General features: G+C 42.1%; 2 protein-coding genes across 2 annotated transcripts; one reads left to right on the forward strand and one right to left on the reverse strand.

Annotated features, from left to right (window-relative positions):
- Nucleotides 1-897: 897 nt before the first annotated feature.
- LOC124651835 lies at nucleotides 898-1,262 on the forward strand. The gene has a single exon (XM_047190867.1). The coding sequence runs from the start codon at nucleotides 907-909 to the stop codon at nucleotides 1,126-1,128; it is 222 nt and encodes a 73-aa protein (XP_047046823.1). The 5' UTR covers nucleotides 898-906; the 3' UTR covers nucleotides 1,129-1,262.
- Nucleotides 1,263-1,737: 475 nt separating this feature from the next.
- On the reverse strand, nucleotides 1,738-19,662 carry LOC124653210. The gene is given in 23 exon segments (XM_047192277.1): nucleotides 1,738-2,153; nucleotides 2,884-4,396; nucleotides 4,481-4,725; nucleotides 5,271-5,396; nucleotides 5,510-5,575; nucleotides 5,677-5,873; nucleotides 5,876-6,595; nucleotides 6,692-7,091; nucleotides 7,172-8,364; nucleotides 8,454-8,724; nucleotides 8,810-9,106; nucleotides 11,551-11,688; nucleotides 11,775-11,886; nucleotides 12,047-12,631; nucleotides 13,998-14,071; nucleotides 15,769-15,891; nucleotides 15,981-16,111; nucleotides 16,194-16,342; nucleotides 16,434-16,580; nucleotides 17,466-17,548; nucleotides 17,761-17,877; nucleotides 18,517-18,898; nucleotides 19,560-19,662. Coding segments are annotated over 21 exon segments (6,981 nt in total). The 5' UTR covers nucleotides 18,826-18,898; nucleotides 19,560-19,662; the 3' UTR covers nucleotides 1,738-2,153; nucleotides 2,884-2,898.
- Between the last annotated feature and the right edge of the window lie 4,366 nt (nucleotides 19,663-24,028).

Consider the following 24,028-nt stretch of genomic DNA (forward strand, 5'->3'; position numbering starts at 1 on the left):
GCTAGACCGCTTGTGTGCCTTTGTTTTCGCCATAGGGGACTCGCTGATGCCCTCGGTAATTAGTTGGTAGGTCGTAGTTTGTGTTTGTAGGGCATAAGACCCTGATGGTATGTTCTTCACCTATTGTCAGGTTTGTAGATGTTGAGTGGTGGCTTTGGATTTGTGATGCATGATCTTGGGAAATCTATACACAAAAATGTGTCTAGATAAAAATGTGTCTAGATAGATGCATATTTAGATAAATTTGTGACAAGTAATTCAAGACAGAGAGAGTAGTCCCATTGAACCGGAAACTAAACATGGATCTTGTAATTTTGTTGATTGGGTGAGGAGACTATGGGTACCCTATAATAATAGGAAAAGGTGGTCCGATGTGTAGGTGGTGACTAGGCGTACATCTCGCTCTGTTTTACGAACGAGAATATGAGATCCAAGGCCAAGTTGATGGTACTACGATTGGATACACACAAAATGTGTTATGTCGGTACTAGGCGCGCGACTGCAGGTCCTGCGGCTCGAGTCTCATTCACACGAGGAACACGTCGGATGCCATGGAATTATCAGGCTAACAAACGCACTATGGATTGGATCCAGTGTCCGGTGCGTGCATCTATACAGCAGATATCGTGGACTGGTTTTCCGGCCAATGGTTTTCGCCTCCATCGGTCTTCTATAAATAAGAGCCCTCCCTTCTTCTTATTTCACCAGCAGCAAAGGAGAGCTACCCCCAATCATCGATCAGTTGCGCTAGTTAAGTCTGATTGGTAAGGCATTGCTGCTCGTCTTTTATCATACGTTTTGAGGGCAACATATCCTACAGCTTCGTGTCATTGTTAGTTCATAGTATCTCCCTAAGCCATGCATGGTGTTCATATATATCTTGTGTGTATGCAGCCAGCTGAAGCGATGGCTGCCGGCGGCGTGGAGCTTGTGAAGAAGAACACGATGGTTATTTTCTGCGCTCTGGCAGTCGTGGTGGCCCTGCTGATGGCCACACAAGCAGCAGCAACGGCGGGCAACCAAGGCGCAGCACGCCGACTCCTGTATATCTTCAAGTGCCAGTATCCCAAATGCAACTGCAACACCTGCTCGATATATAATTGGGCGTGTTGCAGCACATGCTGCTGATTAAAAAAAAAGGTTATATGTGGTTGCTACGTTGTTTTAGCAGTCGTCGTCTTCATCCCACGTCGTACGTTCTGATGACAATAATTCAGATTTCCTATCAACCCTCAGTGTACTGTACGTACGCATGCTTGAATAATAACCGTTTCCTGTGCCGTTTTTGTGGACGTTCGATTGTCCTTGCCGTTTCTTCTTTGTGGAGTATCTTTTTTCTCATGCTGGATCCAGTCATTTTATACTCAGTAAGGGTGGTTTGTTCCATGAGATGAGAAGTCTTGCTCAGTTGTAGACTTGTAGTTGTATTTTTTGACTTCGTAGTCTGATAGTTTCCATGAGATTCGTAGGACAGACGTGGAAAAGTGAGCATAGTAAGCTCTCGTGCATGGGACCACCTTTACACGTGCTCCTAAGCAAATACGAGTACAATATATGTGAATAAAGAGATTGAGAGAAGGTCGTAAAAAGTAAGTTTTTGCATATAAGTGACTAAAGATGATGGCAGGTTCATATAGCCATCAAGTGGCTAGTACTAAGTATTCTCTGCCTACGGACGCCACGCTATGCTAGCCAACCGAACACTACAAAATGATGATGGGATTCCAAGCTGGTCACTATGCAAGACACGTGATACCCATTTCATTTCTTGGATCATTTCTAAGGACACCAACCCATGTAGTTCTGTCATTGTACAAATATTTACAGGGCAAAATCAATTTGCACTTCTACGAGTAGTATCTTCAAAGCTATACCAAAATAATCTGATCACCTCCTAGACGGTCCTTCAACTTCCTGTATCCAAATCGATGGTCAGGGAAGAAGATCCAAAATATCTACCTATGTCACAGTAGTTCCTATCTCGCAAAATCAGTTGATGTGTCGCTTAATTTGGAGACGAAGCAGTTCAAGTATCGCTACTGCTTTGCAGCACATCACAACAGTCAATAGCATATACTATTCATGAGATCAGCCAATCAGCATGTTAAAAGCTGCCAAGGATATGTTGGGCAGAAAAAACTGTCTGCTGCCACCTGTACGGTTAACAATATTAGCTTCAGTAAAAGTCAATAGCATCTAGTATAACATCTCTATTATAGTAAAATGAGGATCTGACTATACACAATCATGACTGTACACAATAGATGATGGGAGTGCAAATATGTTATGCCGAACAGAACTAGAAACATCTATTGGCACTGTCATTATGAAAAACTCCTATACACCGACAAAACAAAGGAACAAGATTTTAAGACTAACTAAACTGCAACAGTCTATAAGATCACTCAAGCCTTCAATTAATGTACATCACCCTAGACTACTATGCATACACTGCACAGGGTTTACATGAATGCAACCAAAAATAATGTTCTTTTTAAGTATGTACACAAAATCATGATTCAATCTTCAGTATTCAAGCCAGTATCAGACGTTCAGGGTTTATGTCACACTAACGCAGAGGTACAGACCGTTGCCAGAAAGCCAATGCGTAAGCAATTAAACTATTAAGAAAGCCTTAATAGCCATTATGTGACAGTGTGACATACTGAGGCCTGAAGGTTAGTGGACCCAGCACGTAATCAATATCCAACTAAGCAGGAGCTTGCAAAGCTAGTGTTGCTACAGGTGATGTAGTTTTGAACTATTTATACAGCACAGAATACGTTGATGGATACCCTTCTAGATTAAAGTAGTATGTACTTGCAAGAAAATAACCACTGTTGTGTTTTTTGTTATGGAAAACAAAAGGCGGTAAGAACTTGCCTTTGCTACATGGTCTCATTTTTGTTTCTTCTTAGGACACTTTGAGGAAGGCTTATTTGATGATATAAGAGCTGAAGAAAGTAAAGATTCAACATCCTCCCTTTGACGCTTCCTTGCAGCAATTTGATGATTTTGACTAGTTACAGTGAGGTTCGGAGCTTGGCTTTTTGTAAGATCCCGTATATGGCTACCTGCTTCATCAAAATGTGATGTAACTGAGGGGTCAACTTGATTAGAGTTCCCAGCTCTTGGTTGCTCCGTAAACTTCCTTGTCCCTTTGACCTTAGTAGTCATTTTTTTCATATCAGGGATTGTTGGTGGACAGGTACCACTGTTCTTACTCGCTAATTCCGAAAGTGTATCATGTTTAACCAAGGAATTCTCTTGATTTGAATTACCGAGTCTTGGTTTTTCATAAAACTTCCTTGTTCCTTTAGCCTTTTGTATCAACTTCTGCATATCCTGGTGTGCTGATGGAGAATCACCATCCTTCTTGGCCACTGATTTAAAGTTGGAATCATGTTTTGATGAACCCTTGATGGTTCCCATATCACTGCTTTGGTTGATGATCTTTTTGTCTTTATTATGTACTTTCACCTTGGAATTCTCAGGTGCACCTTGCTTAAATAAGGCCTTATCAGTTTCCATACCAACAGTCTCCTTAACATGCTTATGTGATTCCCTTTGCCATCTGACATCAGAACCATCATGAGGATCCTCTGCTGCCAACCTTTTAGCAAGCGACTTCTTTTCTACTCCTTGCTTTCTCATCACTGAGTCCTGACCACTATCTTGTTTCAATGAACCCTTTGTAGCTTTCATATCTTCACTCTGCATTGCCGGTTCATTATCTTGGCTGGATTTTCGCATGGTGGAGTTTTGAGCTTTAGGATTCTTTCGATCCCAGCGTGATGCTCGTTTTGAATGATCCTCGCGTAAATATTTACCTTCCTTTTCTGTAGTCCTGTCAGCATGTCCCACATGTTCTTTACGTTGTTGTGCATGGAATGCCTGTGAGTTTGCTGTACCAGCCTTTTCATTTTCCTTCTGCTGCTGAAGGTGACTATTATGGTAGCTATGAGTGGTACCGTGGACTTTGTCAAAGATCAGACCATAGGGCCTCTGAACTGAGATGAACATATTCCGTTCTTTAGCATTCTGTATTAAGGAAGCCCAATGTGAATTGGTCTGCAATGTTCTTGCATTTCCAACTATCCATAGAGAGAATCTGGCACGTGTTAGCGCAACATTCATACGCCTAACATCTGCAACAAACCCAATGCTACGAGCTTCACCAGTGTGATGTCTATCACCTGAGGAGTTGGACGCTCTAACAGTTGACAACAGCAAGATGTCAACTTCCCGACCTTGAAATCCATCCACGGTATTGATTTCCATCTCAGCAACAATCTCAGGCCCAAAGAAAGAAGTGAACCTCGAACGCAGCAAGGAGAGTTGACTCCTGTATGGAGTTATGATCCCTATCTTTCTACAGGAGAATTCTGCTGGATACCTTCACAAAGCAAGTACAAAGGATCAGATACCTGCAAAATAAGATCACTAAAGTAGGTGGTGAAAGTAAAGATAATACTCTTACCTGTTCTTTAAATATGACAGTATTTCAAGAGCTGCATCAGCTTCAAACTGATTACAGAGTGATTGTGCAGCAGCGTTTGTTCCACCACGCTCACGACCATCAGTAATATCAAAGAACATGTATGGACCAAGACAACTGTGATTATGGAACGGAGCAGATTTTTCAGCCTTTTGAGCACCATCGAGCAATTTATTTTCATAGAAATGCAAGGATGGGAATCTGCTAATGTCAGGGTGCATCCGGTACTGCACACAACAAAAATAAATAAGGAGAAATTAGCATACAGCCTACACAGTTCAGAGCTCTTCTAGCATGCAAATCTACTAATCCATTAGGCAGTACATATTGCAGAAAACCCACAGAAATTGTTACTTGTAATCATGTTAATAAGCTTGCTACCATTCTCGTATAATTACATAACTGGAAACAGACCATTGTTATCCCATAAAACTAATAAAATGATGGGAAACAAAAAAATAAAATTCAGGAAGTACAACATAGTTTGCCATATCGATCAATAAGGAACCTTCAGGGAACTAATAACATGGTCTACTTCAGTGCCAGTGAGACAAAATACTGAAGTTATGAATCTCAATAGCAGAAGTAATCCTGAAGTTCTGAGAACCAAAATGCTAAAGATCCAAATAACATATAAACAAATTTGAACAGATTATGATTGAATTTTAAATTTTAACATCTTTAACTCCACTGTCACTTTCTACAGTTTCCTTTGAACAACCAAACCAACTGCCAAAAGATTAGAGACAGCATATGCATGACTTATGCTAACCTGTTTAGTGAGCATAATAACTGGGTAACCAGCTCTTTGAAGGCGTTCAAACATGCTGCACTCATAAAGAAACTTGCTAGCCAATCCAGACATCACAGTAGCAGGTAGCTGCTTTGGGTCACCAACCTTCAAAAGAGACATTACTAAGTATACTGTATACGAGCTAGCACCAAAATGTTGCTTCGAGGTGTTGCTCAAAAATATTGTGTAATCAGATATATTAAAAGAGAGCACGCTACCATTATGCACTTGGTTCCTTTCGACTTGAGTAACTGAAGTGGAATCAAAGTTGCAGGCTCAAGAGCCTGTAGAGGAGTAAACCAAAGCTTAGTTCAGCAAATAAAAATGAAATACAAAATTAGCTTGATTTCAAATAGAACAGTTAGTACTGAGAGTGAGACCATACCTGTGCAGCTTCATCAATAACAACAACATCAAACAAAGCTTGCTCAGAGAAATTCCCATATCTTTTAGCTGAAGCAGTTTCCGAGCAAACTCCATAAATATCACCTCCGCACCCACTGAGTGTTGTCACAACAATTTCTGCTTCTCCGAGAATTGACTTCCTTACCTTGTGCTTAAGAGACTTGTTTTCATCAGCTATTTTTTTTCACGTGCATGTGCAGTGGCAAGTTCTGCCGAAACTGCCCTTTTCTGTGTATATAAGATATTGAGCTTTGCACCAATTGCTTCGTCAGAAACTTCATCCGCCTCATCTTCATCGGGCACAGAAGAGCAGTTTTCTGTTTCATCACCCTCAACTAGTTTTCGCCTTGACTCATAATATCTAATTTTGTCTACAACCTTCTCCAATCTAGCCCTAAGTGAGCCAGACGATTCGGCATCAGATGAAATGTTGGCTTCATTCTTGGCCATTAACTCATCTGACAACCTTTGCTCAACAAGTGTGTCAATAAAGTAAGGGATTGAATTAGAATGAACTGTCTTTGCATTACCGACCCTCACTATATATGGCCTATACAGCTTTCCTTCAGCATCATACAATCCATCACTAAGTCTTGACAAAAGTTCATCAACTGCCGCATTTGACTGCGCACATACTAGAGCCCTTCCTCTTGAAAGGCTTCCTTTTGAGAGCCGTTCTATCCTAGGGTTTTCTCTCTGCGAATCATTTATCTGTTGTTTAGCAAGGGCAGCATCCTGCCAAGCTCTAGCTATTGCAGCAGTTTGACTAATCTTTGTTCTTGGCTTGGTAAACTCAGCACTAGCTAGGGATTCATTTCTTGGTAAGTTGTAAGAGTTGTCGGCATGTACAGAAAGCAATGCACTCACTATCGCGACAATGGTTTTGGTTTTACCCGTACCTGCAGGGAACACAAGCATAAAATTTCATTTCATTTGTTCTGGTGACTAGACTTGCTACAATATAAGGACAAAGATCAGGATCAGGAAGAACAAACCTGGAGGGCCCTGAATAAGAGACAGATCACATTTTGTTTTAGAGCCTGTTGATCCAATGGCAATACTTACAGCTTGGAGCTGGCTTTCATTGTATGATGACTTCAATACTTTCTGCATAGGGCGTGTAAGTTTGTCCAGGTACACTTTTCCACATTCATGATTGGTTGCAGCACGTGAAACAGGATTCAAAATTACTGGAAGCACTGGGATATCACTTAATGATGAGAGAGCGCTGAACTCTCGGATTTGAGGAGTCATGCTCATAACCCGATTCAAGAACCATTTACTTCTTTCAACAAGAACGCGTCTCACTTTATTTAGACGTGGATTATCATTAGAGAGAAAGAACTTTATTACAATAATTAATGCCTTGTTTTTATCAAACTCACGCCGATCCACCTGAAAACAGTAAATACATTAGGCAAGACTTACAGAGTTAGATTATGAGATCACTGGAGCATCATGGGCAACAGTAGTACCTTTCCAAGCACATGCACCTGCTGTCCCGTGCTTTTCAATGGATCCTTGGTAAGCAGTATCAAATCATTCTCTGTACACCCTTTAGATTTGACAGATGCTGTGTTCTCAGCACGGCCACGAACAACAAGAAATTCATCAACTCTTTCAACTGAGAGTATAGATATAGAACCGCATGTCATATCTTCAGCAGGGGTTTCTACATAAGCATTCTGCAACTGAGCTTTGAACTCCTCTATAACAAGTGGCTGGAAAATCTCAACATACTGAGCTTGTGAATCAAAGCATACAGGTATTTCTTTTAAAGCAGGTTTCTTTATCTCAGAAGATGATAGCCCAACAACAGCAAAGTAATCCATTTCCAAGATATTCTTAAACCAGCTGTCCAATTTAGGAGGGTTAAATCGTCGAATATTAGTATCCGGTCTGCCATACGCCTGTCTCCTTTCCGCAGGTAACTGAAGTTGAACTACTTGCCTTTTAGGAAGTACTATGGTAGACTTTGTTACACGAATTTGTGGCCTTCTGTAATTATCAAGCGCATGCTCCAAGGGGTCATCTTCATCATCAGATATATCTCTGAAAATTGACTTAAACTTGCATGTACTCGATGAGGGATTCGGACGCGATGGTTGAGAAGTGGCACTAACAGATGATTTCTTATTTGGTAAAAGGGAAGCATTATTTGTATTGACTGGAACATTTGGCATCTTTGTTCCACCTAACCCTTTTGAGGCAGCAAGTGTGCTTCTGTTTTCCATCAATACAGGTCTAGAGGAGGCACTAATATCACTATGTATCTGATGTTTTGAAGACACATGTCTATCTTCAAATGGCATTCTTTGTTCAGAAGGATTTTTCAACAGTTCTGAAGCCGTGAATCTGTCATTCTCCTTTACTGACGATAAAACCTCCTCACCAATCACATCACTTGTAGGCAAATTGTCTTCGCTGTCTGAAAGGACAATTATGTGTTCAACGTCTGACCCATGAGAGGGCTTCATGACCTCAAGATTGTCACGGCCAGTATGTCTCTTGAAATCTGTGTGACCAATCAGAGAAGGGATACTAGCACTAGAATTAGTGGGGGTTTGTAGACTGATTGCAACCCTCCTTTCAGCTTCTGTGGGAGCCTTGAACACCGCAAGATTAAGATTTGAAATTCTCCCTCTAAGATCATCCATATCAATTACATCTGAAAGGAAGATATATAAGTTATTAGCAATCATTTTGTGGAACTTCTAAAATATGTGCAGAATTCAATTAAAAAATTGAAGTACTAACCATGTGAAACGATATCACTAAGATCTTCAATGTAGCGTTGAATGGTGCCACTATGTGAATCCTTTAGTATTTTAAACAAAGATAGCATGCACTGTTTCCAGTGTCTGCTGATCACAAGCAGAGATGATTTCCCCCAGTTAATCAAGTGAAAAAGCCATGTTATGTCATTAGGGTCGGGAACCATTGTCGTCATACTGAATGGTTGAGTGCAATATGAATTGACTCTCTCATAGACTAGGGGAAGCAACTCAAGCACTCGAACGCAGGATATCTGAAACAAAACTGCAGATATGAAGTGGGAAGAAACAAAGATACGACTACTGATGCTGAAAGAAATTACAGCAGTACAGATGTACCTGACATTGTTTGGTATTTATTAGCTCTTCTCCCTTTCTCAGGCAAGTGGAAATAAAAGGCCAGAGAGTTACAGAAAGCAAAGTGCTGAATTTCTCCCAGGAAATAATGTCTACAGCATGTACTGATGGGGTTACTGGTAAATTTGAAAATGGTTGACGCAAGAAACCACCTTCAGAAGGTTTTGCTGGCTGTTGAACTGAAGGCTGTTGAGCAATATCCTCCTTTACTAATTTACATATGACAAAAAACAAGTGATGTAGACTATGAAAATCTGCCAAAAGTGACTGCCTTTGAACCTGGAATTCCAAAGAAGGCATATCGTGACTATTTTCAATTATGACAGAAAATATCGAGAGAATAGAGTGAACGGCTTAAGAGAAAAGTTAACATGTTCCCTCAATCATCAAAAATGAAAAACTATATCCCTTCAGAACTTTGAAAAATTAAGACACTTTAAAACATCAAGTAAATGTTAGCATGTACTTCAAACTAAGAGTTCGGTTTCCTGCCACAGTATTCACCAATCACCATTACTTCTACAGATTTCTTTTCCAAGCTTTTTCTCGAACACGCACCTAAATGTGTGTCGTTTTGTATTAGAAGAAAATGTAAAAGATGACGCCAAATTTCCATGGGATTTCAAATGTTCATATAATTCAGATTATTTTAAATTCAAAAGTAAATATTTGTATTTCACTAGTAGTTTACTCAAGTTCTATGTCATACTAATTCACTCTGAAGCTTTCGTTCATCAGTAGCTTCCTGTCATGCTCGCAGGTTTGCATGATCCAACTTGTCAGGCTGAGACAAAACAAAAAAGGCTAGAAAAGGAGTGTACGGACAACCACCAACTTATAAGTAGGGAAAAATTAAGTATTCTGTAGAAGTGCCCAGAACTGCCTCATCTTTTGGTCCAGCAAGAAACGGTCTTCTGCAAATTAAGGATAAGAGATACTAGAATACAGGGACACTTTGGGGACATCTGATACTAGAATACAGGTTTTGGCATGGGAAAAAGGTACAGGTTTTGTGAATATATTGTAGCGCGACATTATGTTCCATAACCCACACCATGTGATCCCTTTGCCGTGTCTTGCAAGACTTTGTTCTTGTAAATGGCGGCCATATGGATGTGTGCATCTGAAGTTGGCTGCTGTTTTGACTTTTGACAGCCATGACGAGTTGGAGCACAAAAGCTAGTTACCAATTTCCAGTTTTTACAGAGATCTGTACTACAATGACATCCCTTCCTGAACTATTTGATCAAACTATTCAAATTAGCAAAGATCTGACTGGAGTTTCCTCGGGTCTCCTGAGCCGCTCCTTTGGGCGATTCAAAAGCCGACGGAACTATGTAAAAGATCCTCAACCACAGCGCCCCAATCCGCAGTGCCGCTGGCGGGGCCTCCCACCACAGCCTCCCCACCTGTCTATTGTTCTAGAGATCAGCTTATCATCTCTCAGTCTCATATTCATCGGCAACTGGAAATGGTGGCTCCCATCCCCTGCATGGAAGCTTGTGACTCTTGCCAGCCTGCCTCTCCATAGCTGCCAAGGTCAGATTCCCCTTGGATCCACACCCCCTTCTTGGTGGCTTGGGACTAGGTCGGTAATCCAGCTTTGGTGTCCTGGAGGCCACAAGGTGCTGGTGTTTGCTCTCTCCCTATGTGTTGTTGGCTTTCGGGAGGCATGATGGCTTCGTTAAAAGAACGTTCTACACAACGTCTCCTGCCCATATCCAGTCGATCCTTCCTGTTTCTCATCTACCTAGGGCTAGGTCTGCTTCCGAATCTCCCCGCCTCTCCTTAGGGGTATGATTAGAGGTTGGCCCAGACGGACATGGAGTTGTGGACATGGTATAGGGGTGCTGGCCAGCCATCATGAAGCGACCACCTACCCTATGCTCGGCCTCCTTTAAAGTGCTTCGTGAAGTCCTTGTTGTGCTGTTTGGGCGCGCGCCGTGGGTCAGGTTGAACAGACCGAACGTCAAGGACGGAGGTGCCGTGAGCAGGCTGAGCTACTTCATCCTCTTAAGTGTGGTCCTACTAGCAGTACAGACTTCTCCTAGGTCCTTTCGTGCTGGTGGCTATCGCCCCTGTGATACTCATGCAGTCATCATGGTCATGGTAAGAGCTCACATTGAGCTATGGTGTTGTAGCTGATGGCGAGCATTTGTGGTGGATGGCTGAACTCTATGCCTGCATTTGTGTGTTTACTATTCTAGGTCTTAACTAGCCAGCGCTTCGATGTCAGTTCCTTGGTGAGAGTGAGGGTGGTCTTGGTGAGGACAACAATGGTCGCTTATTCAACTTTGGCATGCTCTTTGGTATGGTTGCTGTTGAGTTGTAAGTCTTTCTTTGGTCGTCTTTTTTTGTTGACATCACCGCTGGTGGCATTGTAATTGTGGTGCTATCTTGCAGTTTATTCTTCTAATACAAAATGGTGCACTTAGGGGCATCATTCAAGAAAAAAATATCAAAGATGATGCGTATGAGAACCATAAATATGAAATATGCATACAAATCTACGCAGTCGTTTACAGAAAAATATTAGGTTTTTAGAATATATGCTGTTTATAGTTGATAATCAGATAGCTACCGTGTGGCAACTCATAATATTCAATACAAATTTGAAATTTAATCAATAGCTACTAAAAGCCAGGAACAGCCAGGAAGCAACCATGCAAAATATGAACTAATTCCAGTGACTAACAAATAACATAATGAAATAAAAACCTTACCAGTTGCACTGCATATCTTAAACCCACGAAAACAGCAGACAGTGAAGATGCACTCGAGCACAGAAATTGAAGTCCAGAGGTCAAACCCCGAGCTTGGGATACATGTTCCATGACAGCCCTCCCAGCTTGCCGTACACTCTACATCAATTACAGTGATGAGTAATACACTAATGGTAAATGCTTATGTGTAGGGATAGGATGAAAGACAATGGAAATACTCATACATCATTGTGATCTACTAGTGCCAAAATCAAGCTTTCTGACATCATTGGTTCCCATGTCCATTGCTTTTGAAGACCACATTGCTCAATTTGCATGATGACATGAATTGCAAATCTATAAGATATTAATTTCATGTAAGTATGATATACAGGAGAAATTTTGGACTTAAGTTTTGCAATCAGTAAAGATATGGCATGGCAAGATCTTGACATAGTTCAAGAACACAAACTCAGATCGCAAGGGATGAAACAGTGAACAATCAAACAGAACGAACCTTTTAAATATTCTCATTAGCAGGGTACCAAATTTTGACACCTTGAGAGTATTGATGCAATCCTTCCCACCACCACCATCATCAGCACCATTTGGAACTTGCCATGAAAATGTTGAAGAGATTTCTCCAGCATGGGACGATAACCAATCATTCACAGGCACTGAGGACTCCATAGCTAACCCGGGCTCTAAAACAGAAATATGAGATAGAGCCCAAAACACTGCTTTCGAAAAAGCTATAGGCAGTTTAGAGGGTTCCAACTGAACCATCACAAGATACCATAATAAAGGGACACATGTCCAATCCTTGCATCCCTGGAACGTCAACTTGTTCAGGACACTGAAATCATTCCAACAACCATACTCCTTTTCCACAGTATCATCAACAAAAGGCAATTCATCATCATCGTCGATGAATATGACAGAGCTTCTTGCATCACCCTTTGAGGTGGACTCATACTTCAGTTTGAAGGAAATCAAGGCAGAAGCGTCAGAAACTATGAGAATATTGATGAGATCAAATGCAGGTTGCCGCAGAGAACTATGCAAGGATGTATCCTTCAATGAACATATCAAAGATGGTCCCCTGTTCAAAAAAAATGAAGATCAGAGGCAACAAATGGAAAAATAAAACTGACCTTAAAATAGGTAAATAAAGAGCAGAAATCAGAAGCAGCCTGCTAGAAATAAGCTAGTGATACTTCTCCTATTTTATTAATTAGAGAGAGCAATGACATTGAGGAACTGCACACAATTTCAGACCAATTTTTTACCAGCAAGTAAAATTCCATGGTTCTGAATTCTGCTAACATATTAAATGTCATGTCCAACAGAACCAATTAAAAAATTTAAGGACCAGCTTAACGGTAGTCCGTGAAAAAAAATTTGTTAAGACCAAAATACAGTGCAACCATGCAATCTATAGCCAACAGGCAAAGAAGCCATCCACATCAGTCTAGAACTTAAGGCACCAGTTTAATCTGACCAGTCACAGATCCTGGAAGACAGAGAGCGTCATTCACTTGGCAACAGTAGTGCTGAGAGTGAAGTCTAGGAGATTGGGGTAGTTATCCATCTAGGCCCTGTTCGGATTGGGGGCAATTTTTGTGTGGTCTTTGGTATTTAATTGGGTTTTGACCTAAATACCGAGGCCTGCATAAATATTACCCCAAACCCAAACAGGAACTAAGAGAGTTTTGACAAATTTGTGGTATCTGAGGCTAAATTAGAGAAGAGCTTTTCCAGACTAGCATTACATTCATGTTTGTAGGAATCGCCAGCAAGTTCACTGTCTTTAACTATTGATTAATAATAATAATCTTCAATGCATACTGGTGGCGATCGTGTGCTCACCTTCAGGCGTCACGACTCTGCCAAACGATTTGGATAAGTACAGGTATGGGTGGATTGATATGGGCACAAATATGATATTTTTGAACATGTGGTACAATTGCTTTTAGTCTGTAACAAGTTACAATGTGTGGGCATTCTGCTATTTATTTGAGATTTGGCAGACCGCAGATGTAGGAAAGATTTTATAAGCTTAACTGCCATCAGTACATGATATGTTAGAACCAAGGTTAGCTATGATAGAACAATATATGAATAGAATACTCAGCACAGCAGAAACATACTTCAAAGCACAAGAAATTCTATAAACAACCGGTGCATAGCAGAGGCATATATGCACATATACTTACAAAATATTCTAGTTCTATAGCAACAATTAAGGTGAACTCTTATACATGGTATCACGCCCTCAACCTCATAATAAGTACTCTAATGAGCAAGGATACCGACTCATGGACTAGTCATGACTAGTCGACGTTTTTGGTTGGAACACAGGTACTGACTCATAGACTAGTCAAGCAACTAATCTTGGCTAGTCAAGCGACTCTTAATCCTTGCTAATGAGTGTAATATTGTCAAGATAAACAACATTTGGTCATTACCACATATGGGCGCATTCCGAGGCTGGGCAAGGAGGGCTCATTGTGTAGCCTCTTTGCACAATAAGAAGAGCAATCTGGACAGAAATAGGCAAAGGTATCAATAGTGTTGCACTAACAATAACCAAAATTACGCCCAATCAATGAAATTCAGAACTGTTAAGAAATGTAGTTATTGGCTTGATTTTCTTTTCATATGGCTATTGATGTTACAGCTAACAGCTAAACACTATAAGCCTATAAGGGTATTATATCAAAATCCTGTAGCAGCATGGCATCACCATTTCTCAGAATCCCAAAAATATGTGTACAGCTGTAAATGCATAGCCTAAAAGCTCTATGTTCTATTTGGTGGCCTATTCTAACATCAATCGACGTTGTTTCTACTATGATTTGTTCTAGGCACTGAAAGCAGCGTTTTCTTCTATGTTAGAATGTATAGCTGGTAATCTCAAAAATACATTCCAAAAATCGTGCATGAATTTGTATGAAGATCTCATGTAAATGGAGATTGATTTAATTACAAAGTTTACAAAATAAACGGCACGCATTCTGGTACTATGTATAGCATGTACACATTATCTACAATTAACTCAGCGAACCACAACTAAGAAGCACTAAATCAATTTAGAAAACAGTAAACTTGCCAGCATAGGTAGCATGGCCTGCAGAAATTTGAAAACGACTTAGATGGCTCCTACAACTATCAGTTTACCATGACACAAGAAATTGTAGAACTGTTTTGAGGGGAAAACTGTAGGGAAGGCCCTGACAGTATAATGTGAGGCACGAACACATCCCAAGGTTTATGTTCGACCAGCAATTAGACCAATCTAATGCAAATTATGTGATACAAAAGTGATGTCATCGGAAAATGCTTCTGAACGCAAGTCTGATTATATGGTTTTCACATAAATCCACATTTCATCAGTCTAATTGTTGGTCAAAAGACTGTCTCTTACATTTTGCAAGAGGGGGTAATATTATAAGAAGATAAGACAGTGCATATAAGGTGAAGGGACAGTGGATGTACAAAGAAAATACATGCAAGTGATGAGCACCATTGAGGAGTGTTGCAGACTCCTTAAGTCTAAGAGATTGAATATGAATCACTTTTCTAGATGGTGCAACCAAGATGTAATACTAGCAGGAATATTGTTTAAGATATGTGCACTCCTTAGCTTCCAAATATAAATCTAAGCACATTTCCTGGATTATCACTTGGCCTCAATTGAATGCCAATCTGATCCAGCAATTGTAGAACTACTGAAAATGGTTTGTCGCTAGGATTCTAAGCAAACATGTCATATCTAGTTCATGTGGAATAGTTCTTCCAATGGTGGATGGGGTAGGGGTCACTAAGCCCATCAAAAATAAAATAAAAAAGGCTACAAAGACACTTCTAATGATCCTTTTGACCACCTGCTTCACTACCGAATGCAGTGAATTCTACAAAATGTGGTGAATTCCATGGACCCAACAGGCTCAGTCACAAATATGACCAGCTGTAAATCATACTTCACTTGTATCCAAAATCACTCACTCTAGGTCTTCCAAAAGAAAAGGATGAATTATCTAGCTGTTTGTTCCATTTTTACAGATTAGTACTACAAGTTTAAAACAAATACAATATCACGAATAGCCAAAACTCTCAAGCAGGCTATACTTGATAGCCAGCAAAATAATTTGGGGATACATGAAGATAAGTTTGAGAGAGCGTTTACATGGAATTTTGAATAACTAAAAAGGTAAAGAGACACCAAAATAACCTAACCTTGGTAGCATTTTTTCTCATCAGAGCGCTGAAGTTACTACTCCGAGTTACTTGATGAAGAAGAAAATACAGTATGTTCCTCCGTTGCTTTTCATGTTCACCATCTTGTAGCGCTTCAAGGGACTGCATAGCACATAGGAATTAACTTCCATAGCTCATTAAGATTTGGAAGATGAGAGGGTCGCTTCATAGAAAAAGGGAAGCAGACATGCCTGAAGAAATGGGAGGAAGAGATCGAATATTTCTTTGTGACTTTTCTCAACTCGAGTGTGAAAACACTGACCCAATAATGTGTTCCGCATAACACTAGGTGATAGTGTTGTTCTCAACCAAAGTTTGCAGCCTAAAACAAAGAGTGTGTAAGTATGCATATATGAAAGCTAATCATACTCATAGGACATCAGAAACTCAATGATCACACTCACCAAGCATTTCAAAAGATGCTTTGAGACAACTAACAGCACATGATAGATCAGATCCGTCATCACTGACATTGTTAAGCACAATATTCAGGAAGATAGGGTATTTCTCCAAGATTCCATCTTCAAAAGCAGGCGCCTCAAGAAACCCAAGGCTGCAAAGACAGGCATCATATTAATAGGTGTGATGTCTCTGATATATGAAAACATAAGAAGTCATGCAATTCATGTGTTAAACTTACATACAATGATTTAAATCCAAGCCATACATCAGCCCTTTTGAGCTGCACCCTAGGTCTTGAAGATTCTGAAGTAGATGGAAGAGCTTCAACATCCAAGAACTCGATATATTTTTGCAGCAAGGGTTGCAATGGTTCCAAGTCAACCGCTTTCCTGCAAATGATCAATTAAACAATTAAATGTGATAGTTTACAGTTATTATTTTACTGAAACTGGACAGGGTTATACCAAACCCAATATGCTTATCCTGAAAGAATAATTAGAGCACTTGCTGAAAGCCCACTACTCGTGTAGAGTTAAGCTGGTGAGGAGTCCTACTACCGATTTCATCAAACGAATCTTAATTAGATTAATAGAATTAAACTTGCTAGGCTGTTGAAGACTTGAGCAACTGAGATGAAAGTAGGAATGGTCAAATGGATGTGATTTTTTTTAGTGTTAACGCGGAAAAGTGTACGTCCAAATTTGGGATTTTGGAGAACAGAAGACAGCTCGAAATCTAATGATATATCATCTAATACATTATATATAATACATATGGTCGTACCAAGATATCTTGAAAAAACAACATTTGGTCGCTCTACGCCTCTACCATTTGTCTTAAATATTCTGACGAGCTAAGAATATACAATTAACATGAAACGAGGAGATTAGTTTCATGTAGCTTAGTTTTACTGTTAGCCCGTTAGGTAACCAGCACTTTTTAGAATAGAATTCGAGTTTAGACAGTATATAGAAGATATGTATCAACAAAGGAACTTGTACAATATACTCACCTTAATATGGCCAATACATTACAAGTAGATATGTTTTGGCATGTTACAATATTCATATAGGGATGGCTGGTACCACTTGAGGGATACAGATTTCAAGACTATAAGTGTAAGGTTTATTAACTATGACAAAGCCAAAAAGGATTGTCAACCACAGGCTTGATAGCTCTCCATACAGTCTATTACTTTGCTTAGTTAAACCGTACATTGCACAGTTTGTAACTTAAGTGATTCAAAATGAACAGGAAAGTGGAAGGTAAATTACCTTAGTTTTCCCATGGATCGGGCTAAGCGAAGCCCAATTGCTCGAGCTTTACAACTTTTGAAGAAAAGTAATGCATAAACACCCTAGATTTGTAAGTTTAAACATGTAGTGAGATACTATATTTTCAGCAATAAACTAAAATTAACTGGTGATAGACAGAATCCTCCTGCACTACTTGATTATTCATTATTTTGAATGATAGTTCTTTATCTATCTCTGGAGGACCAAGTAGTCACGTGACTAAGACATTACAAGTAGTGTTATGAGCATTTACAAACAGAAAGAGGTAACTTACAGGATATTGCTGATTAGTTGAAAGGCTCACTTCATATGATTCATCAATTGTTTCAATGAATATCTGGAACTGATTAGCCAATGATTGGTCATCTAAAAGAACAGGATACATCATAACCTGTAAATAGATTTAAAAAACAGTTTATGGTGGTCGCCATGAAACTTAAGACCTTGAAACCTATATGGCTGTTGAAAATGAAATATGACTCATCAGATATTTACTTTGATCACTTTGCATATAAAATATCAGCTTGCTTTGGTAAGTGCAGAACTTCCTAAAGAAAACGAAAAAATTAGGTGCACAGTTACAGGTCGACCCAAATAGGCATGGCCTGATATTGTGGGTGAAGTTTTGACTAATTCATGGAATGGACATGAACTCGGTGGATTTCAAAGTTCCTACTAATCATAAATATGCTCAGCTGGATAGATGTTATATTGGTGGATAAAAACAACCATTTGTATGGCATGGCATGCCACTAAGAGCATTTGATGAAATGCACTTTTGATGTGCATCTTCTATATCTCCTAGGAGAAAGATATTATCCTAGGGAGGAAGACATTAGTGAATAATACTAGTATGGGTGGATGTCCTCTAATATTGGTGTAACAGGTGTCTGGCTATAAATCATACTTCATGCTGATATTTGTCAAAAATGAATAGCCCCACGATAGAAGTTTCAGTTTCACAGGGAAATCGGTAATGTAATGTTGCATAAGGAAAGAAATAAAAAAGTATCGCGTAGACGGAACATACTTCAAACATTATGCAAACAACTTCTGCACCATGACAGGAAGGGTCATATTCCTTAAGCTGAATCATTGCATTGATCTGTTCAAGATGCTTTGTAATCCTGTCTTCATCAAGATGCCGTAACACTTTCTGAAGGGGGTCGACACTACCAGACCCACATTCAGAATCAAGAGATTCCTGTGCCTGGTGGTGCTCACATACACAGTGTGTGCACGTGCCCAGTTCTTGAGAAAGCCGTGACCATACTGTTCTAACAAGTGAGTTTTCCTGCTCATCAAAGTAACCATGGAACATTTCTAAAAATGGTCCCATAATATCAGCATGTCCGCACCAGATGTGCTCTTCTTTCGGCAAACTTTCCAGAAAATCGAAACAATGTGAAAACCTGCAGGTGATCGACAACTGAAATCAGATTCTGTTCAGATCATCAGAGAAACTAAATTATGAAGAGTATCATCAACTAGTTAGTAAAATAAATGAGACACCCTTGACTCCCGAAATAAGGCATGTTGCAGGGAAATGAACAAATTCGCACAATATTGTCGGTGTTCCATTGCAAGTCAGTTCCAGACACAGGCATACTGAACAATGTGCTTCGCAAAGTCCAAAGTTCCCAATTCCTATCAACCAGAAACAGTACCAATGGGATTTCCAAAGCACGAATCCCACAGCATCAATGCTCGTACTGGCATAGTCAATGAACCCTAGCTAAAGCCTGCAGACGTAACTCACAGTATCTCAACCCACCTACATGTCAAAAAATGGTCGTACGGAGAGGGGGTACTATACTGTAGCCAACTCTACTCGCCTTGATTAAACCAACCACCAAGCAACCAAAAAAAAAATCCGAGGCCTACCAGCATGCAGCTAGGCAACCCTAACCCCCATTCGCGCAAGCAAGCATTGCGGCATTGCTCGTCTGTCCAATCGGCGGTACCCTGAACCTAGGCCAGCAGCACCGAACCCGTGCGATTCGTTCGTGAAGCGGAGCGAGGGCGGAGAAGGGGATAGGTGGAGGGGAAGGAGGGAGTATTCAGGAGCTGTACCACTCCTCCTTGGCCTGGTTGAGGCGGCGGCGATTGGCCGCGGACGGCTCGCCGTCCTCGTACGCCTCCTCGTCCTCCTGAATCCGGCGCCACCGGTCGAGCAGCAGGCCCCGCTGCGCCGCCCCCATCGCCGCGTGCGGCGGCGGGGACCGCGATCGGCGGCCGGGTGGCCGGGGGTGTCTCGTAGGGTTCCGGTGGCGGCGGCGGCGATGGTGAGCGCGCGAGACACGAGACGGAAACGGCGTAGTGGGCTTCGAAGCCGAGACACGGGGAAGGGGCCAAGTGGGGAAAAACGATAATGGAAAAAAGTTTATAGAGAGAGAGAGAATCAGAGGCGGTGCGCCTCGCCGATTTGCTGCGAATTTGGGGGCGTCGCTCCAATTTGGGGGAAGTTTATGTGACGAGGCGCGCGAGCCGAGCTTGTACTAGGGTCCACCAGTGCGTCGGGTTCGGTTGTTCGGAACAACAAATGGACATAAAAAAGCACCCCAACAAAAATAAAAATTACAAAGAAATTTTTAAGATGTCTTTCGTCTTCAATCTCCAGACCGTGTCGACGACGCGCCGCTGCTATCACTCCTTTCTGAATCAACCTGACGTTGTTGGTTGCGGAGGAAAAATTGCGGAACGGATCAACAAAACCACCACGAAGGAGAAGAAATAACCGTCGATGAAGATCCATGGAGATACGGAGATCCCCTCGGCCAGTTTAGTCTCATATGTTAAGGGCTCCTTCATTTCAAAGAAATTTAAAAGTATTTTTTATACGAATGTCGTTTGATTTGTAGGATTGAATTACCTGGAGACTTCCCTAAGTACAGCGTTACTCTATGTTTTGGAGGAGTATGTGCGACCACTCAAACATCTTACTATTACAATTTTTTAGCTTTTTGAATGTCGAAGTCTCTTTGATGCAAGTTCTCATGGTTTTTCTAAGAGTATGTCAATAGCACACCCTGATTTTATAAAAGGCGGAAAGTGGTTTAAAAGAGATATGTCTCAACCTGCAAGCAATTCGAGAAAAGCAAACACCAAGCACCTAAGACACACATGACACATTGATCCCTCCCATGTATGGATTTGAGAATCCGGCATAAGTCATATCAATGTGCCATGATTTAGCCAAAAGTTTACATATTGACAAAATAAATGCAATGTAGGATATAAAACTGTTCTCGGGCTTCATACATTCCCAGTACATGAAAATATCATTATATTACATTACATTCACAAAGACGTACATTAGCTCGGTTGACTCTTGATTCTGGCATGTAGGAGTGTAGGACAATTGCCTACGTAGATATATTACCTCGTTGTAATGAATAAGACATATATCATTTTTAAAAGTCAAACAATACGAAGTCTGGTCAAGTTTTTATAAACAATCATTAACATGCAAAATACAAAATCAGTATCATTAGATACATCACTAAATATAATTTCAAATGATATATCCATAGAATTTTCACTACTAGAAAAATCATTATAGGTAGGAATGTATTCTGTGGCGCACCTAAAAGTGCGTGCTCTACAAAAATATTTATGTCGCGCATAGACTAATATGCTCCACGGAATTTCCCAATTTATGTGGCGCATGAAATATTGATGGGCCACAGAATTGTGGTGGCACATGTAGTGGGATGCGCCACAGAAACTCCGTGGGGCCCACGTGGGATCCACACATGGGCGAAGGAAATTTTGTGCCGCATGTGCCCACACGTGCCACAGAAAGTCACAATTATATGGCGCATGTTGGTGTATGCGCCACATAATTCCTTGTGGGGCCCACCCCTGACAGTACGACAGAAGTTCAACTTTCTGTGGCGCATATTGGCCGCCACAGAATGTGCGAAGTAGATCTCGGGCTTTTAGGCAGCTTTCCCCTCTCCTACCAGCACCCCACCACCCTTTTCATTCTTGTCTAATCCAACCAGCACGTCTTGCTCCTCCCTCCCACTTTATTTTGGTCGTACTTTCCTCCATTGTTGATAGCTCTGAACCTATTTTGGTTGATATATTTGTGAGGGAAGCCACTCCAACTTGTAGAGGGTACTAAAAGCCACCCTTTTCTTTTCTCCTCCACATCCCTCTTGCTCCATTATTTTCTCTCCACCACCCCATCCTCTTGCTCCACTATGGTTGGTAGATTTGTGAGATGTTGAGTAGTATTGGATGCGGTGTAAAGAAGCCTCATCTTCCTCCTCCGTAGCACGCTGCTGGTTGGTGTTGTTGCGCATGCGGCTGGGAATGGGCTCCGCCTAGCCCTGGTGGCGTTCTCATGAGGCCAGCCATGTCGACGACGATGAAGAGACCGAAAAACACGCCTCAACCCCCTACCTGGCGCGCCAAATGTCGGAGATTAGTGTCCCGTGAGGAATAAGGGTATCCGCAGAGGCATGAGGTGTGTCGAATATAGGGGCTGAATGCGACATTCTCTGGTTCACGACGACGGAGACAACGAGATAACACGGCAAGCAACACAGAGGACATCGTGAGCTCCTCAGGTTCAGACCCTCTTGGTGAGGTCTATAGCTATGATGGTTTCTTGAGAAAGAAGCTGAGATCAGATCGGAATCGGGGATCCCCTCTACTGTTGTGTTGCCCCTCCTTTTATAGTGGCGTTGGTCCTCATTCGCCGCAAGACATGGGGCGAGAAGGGTTGCCACAAGGCGCCAAAGGATGGATAGTTGTATCGTGCTACCTACGCATGGACTCGGTCCATGGTCATAAAAGGTGCAACAACCCATGGCAGGGCGCAATGGCTCGGGTGACGTCGCCGTCTCTGGAACTATGTCATTTGTTGCCTTCTTTCGCAAGAGAGGCGAGTCTTGGGGAAAATTTGGTCGTCCAAGCTCCTATCACCAAAACGGAAGGCTTGATCCTTCGCACCAGCTGTGGAGCTAGCCTCCGTCGTCATGGCGCGTGTCACCTCCTTTGTCGTCTTCTGGTAGCATGCAGAAGAATGGGCACGCCATGGTGTGGGGCCCAAAGGAACGGGTACGCTCCACACCGATTCCCTCGCGAGCCTTGGCTTGGAAGCCAAGTGTTGAATGTCTCGCCGAGGGATCCTCGGCGAGGTCCGAACCCTCCCCGGGGCTCCAGGAATTGGTTGGGTAAAACCCCGCCAGCGTCATAATTGGGCTTGTCATTAGGGCCCAGTGGAAGGTTGGCCGTGGTACCCTGGTTACCACTACACCAACATAGAGGTCGGCAACGAAGTCTTATTGGCCCAGCGCACAAGGTTTCCATTGGCTACACTCACACGTAGGCGGCACCCCGGTTGAGAAGTGCCAGCGCACTTGTCTTGGAAACTCCTCGTTGATGAAATTGTGGCTGCTACCTGAGTCGAGGAGAGCGACCATCTCACGCTCGCCTACGTGCAGCACTAGTTGCATTGTGTCGCTGGTACGTATGTCGGTGATCATGAGCAAGGAGATCGAGATCCTTAGGTTGACGCTTTCGTATTCGTCGTCCTCGTCGGCAGACTCAATCTAGAAGAGGGGCTCACACTCGCCTACGTGCACCACGAGTTACATTGTGTCGTTGGTACATATGCCGATGATCGCGAGTAACGAGATCTGTAGGTTGACGCCTTCATCTTCGTCGTCCTCATCAACAGACTAAATGTAGAAGAGGGGTGCTTGCAATGATGTCCTCACTCATTAGACATACTTCTCATCGCAGTTGAAGCATAGCCCCTTGCTGTGGCGATCCTCCTTCTCGGGGGTAGTGAGTTTTTTGAAGACAGGGCCGCTCCCGGAAGAGGAGTCCGTTGTGGCAGCACCCGGGGCTGCTAGGACCAGGCGAGGAGGGCGGACAGATCGCATTGGATTGATAGCAGTCGTGCTCATAAGAGACCGCCATGTCCATAGCATCCTCGTGAATAGCTGGCCGTTGATAGGGCAAAGGTGACCGATCTTTCGATGAGAGTATGATAGCGTCGATTTGTTGGTGGAGTTCGTGCTTAACGATTCCCACCATCAATTTAGTGCCATACTAGCTCAACAGCTCGGGTAGGACAAAGTTGTGCTAGGGGAACCTTGGATACCCCTTTACCCTGCAAGGAGAGGATCGGTCGGAACCGTGGACCTCTGATTTTCTAAGAGGTTTGGAGGTCCAACGCTAGGGCCAAACCGGACCGGACCGGGTGCATCGTGAGAGCGAGTGCCTGCTAGCTTGGTGCGTCGCCGGCCATGGCGACGTGGCGCAGCGGAGGAGCAAAACTGCAACGGTGACCATATAGAGGCCGAGCGGCGTATATGTGCAGCGACACAACGGACGCCGCGGCGTCGCGGACCAGAGCACCGATTCCCGCGGAGTCTTCGCTCTTATCTGTCTCATGCTACTAACATGAGAAAACGGATGTTTGTTCTAGTTAGCCCTAACAGTGGGCCCAATAGGCTTAAAACGGCATTAGCTGACTTTTTGCACCATCTGTTGTTGCTCTCCCCACAACTGGTAGATTTTAT

This window comes from Lolium rigidum, chromosome 5 (genome assembly GCF_022539505.1).
Source record: "Lolium rigidum isolate FL_2022 chromosome 5, APGP_CSIRO_Lrig_0.1, whole genome shotgun sequence".
In the NCBI taxonomy this organism is placed as follows: Eukaryota; Viridiplantae; Streptophyta; class Magnoliopsida; order Poales; family Poaceae; genus Lolium; species Lolium rigidum.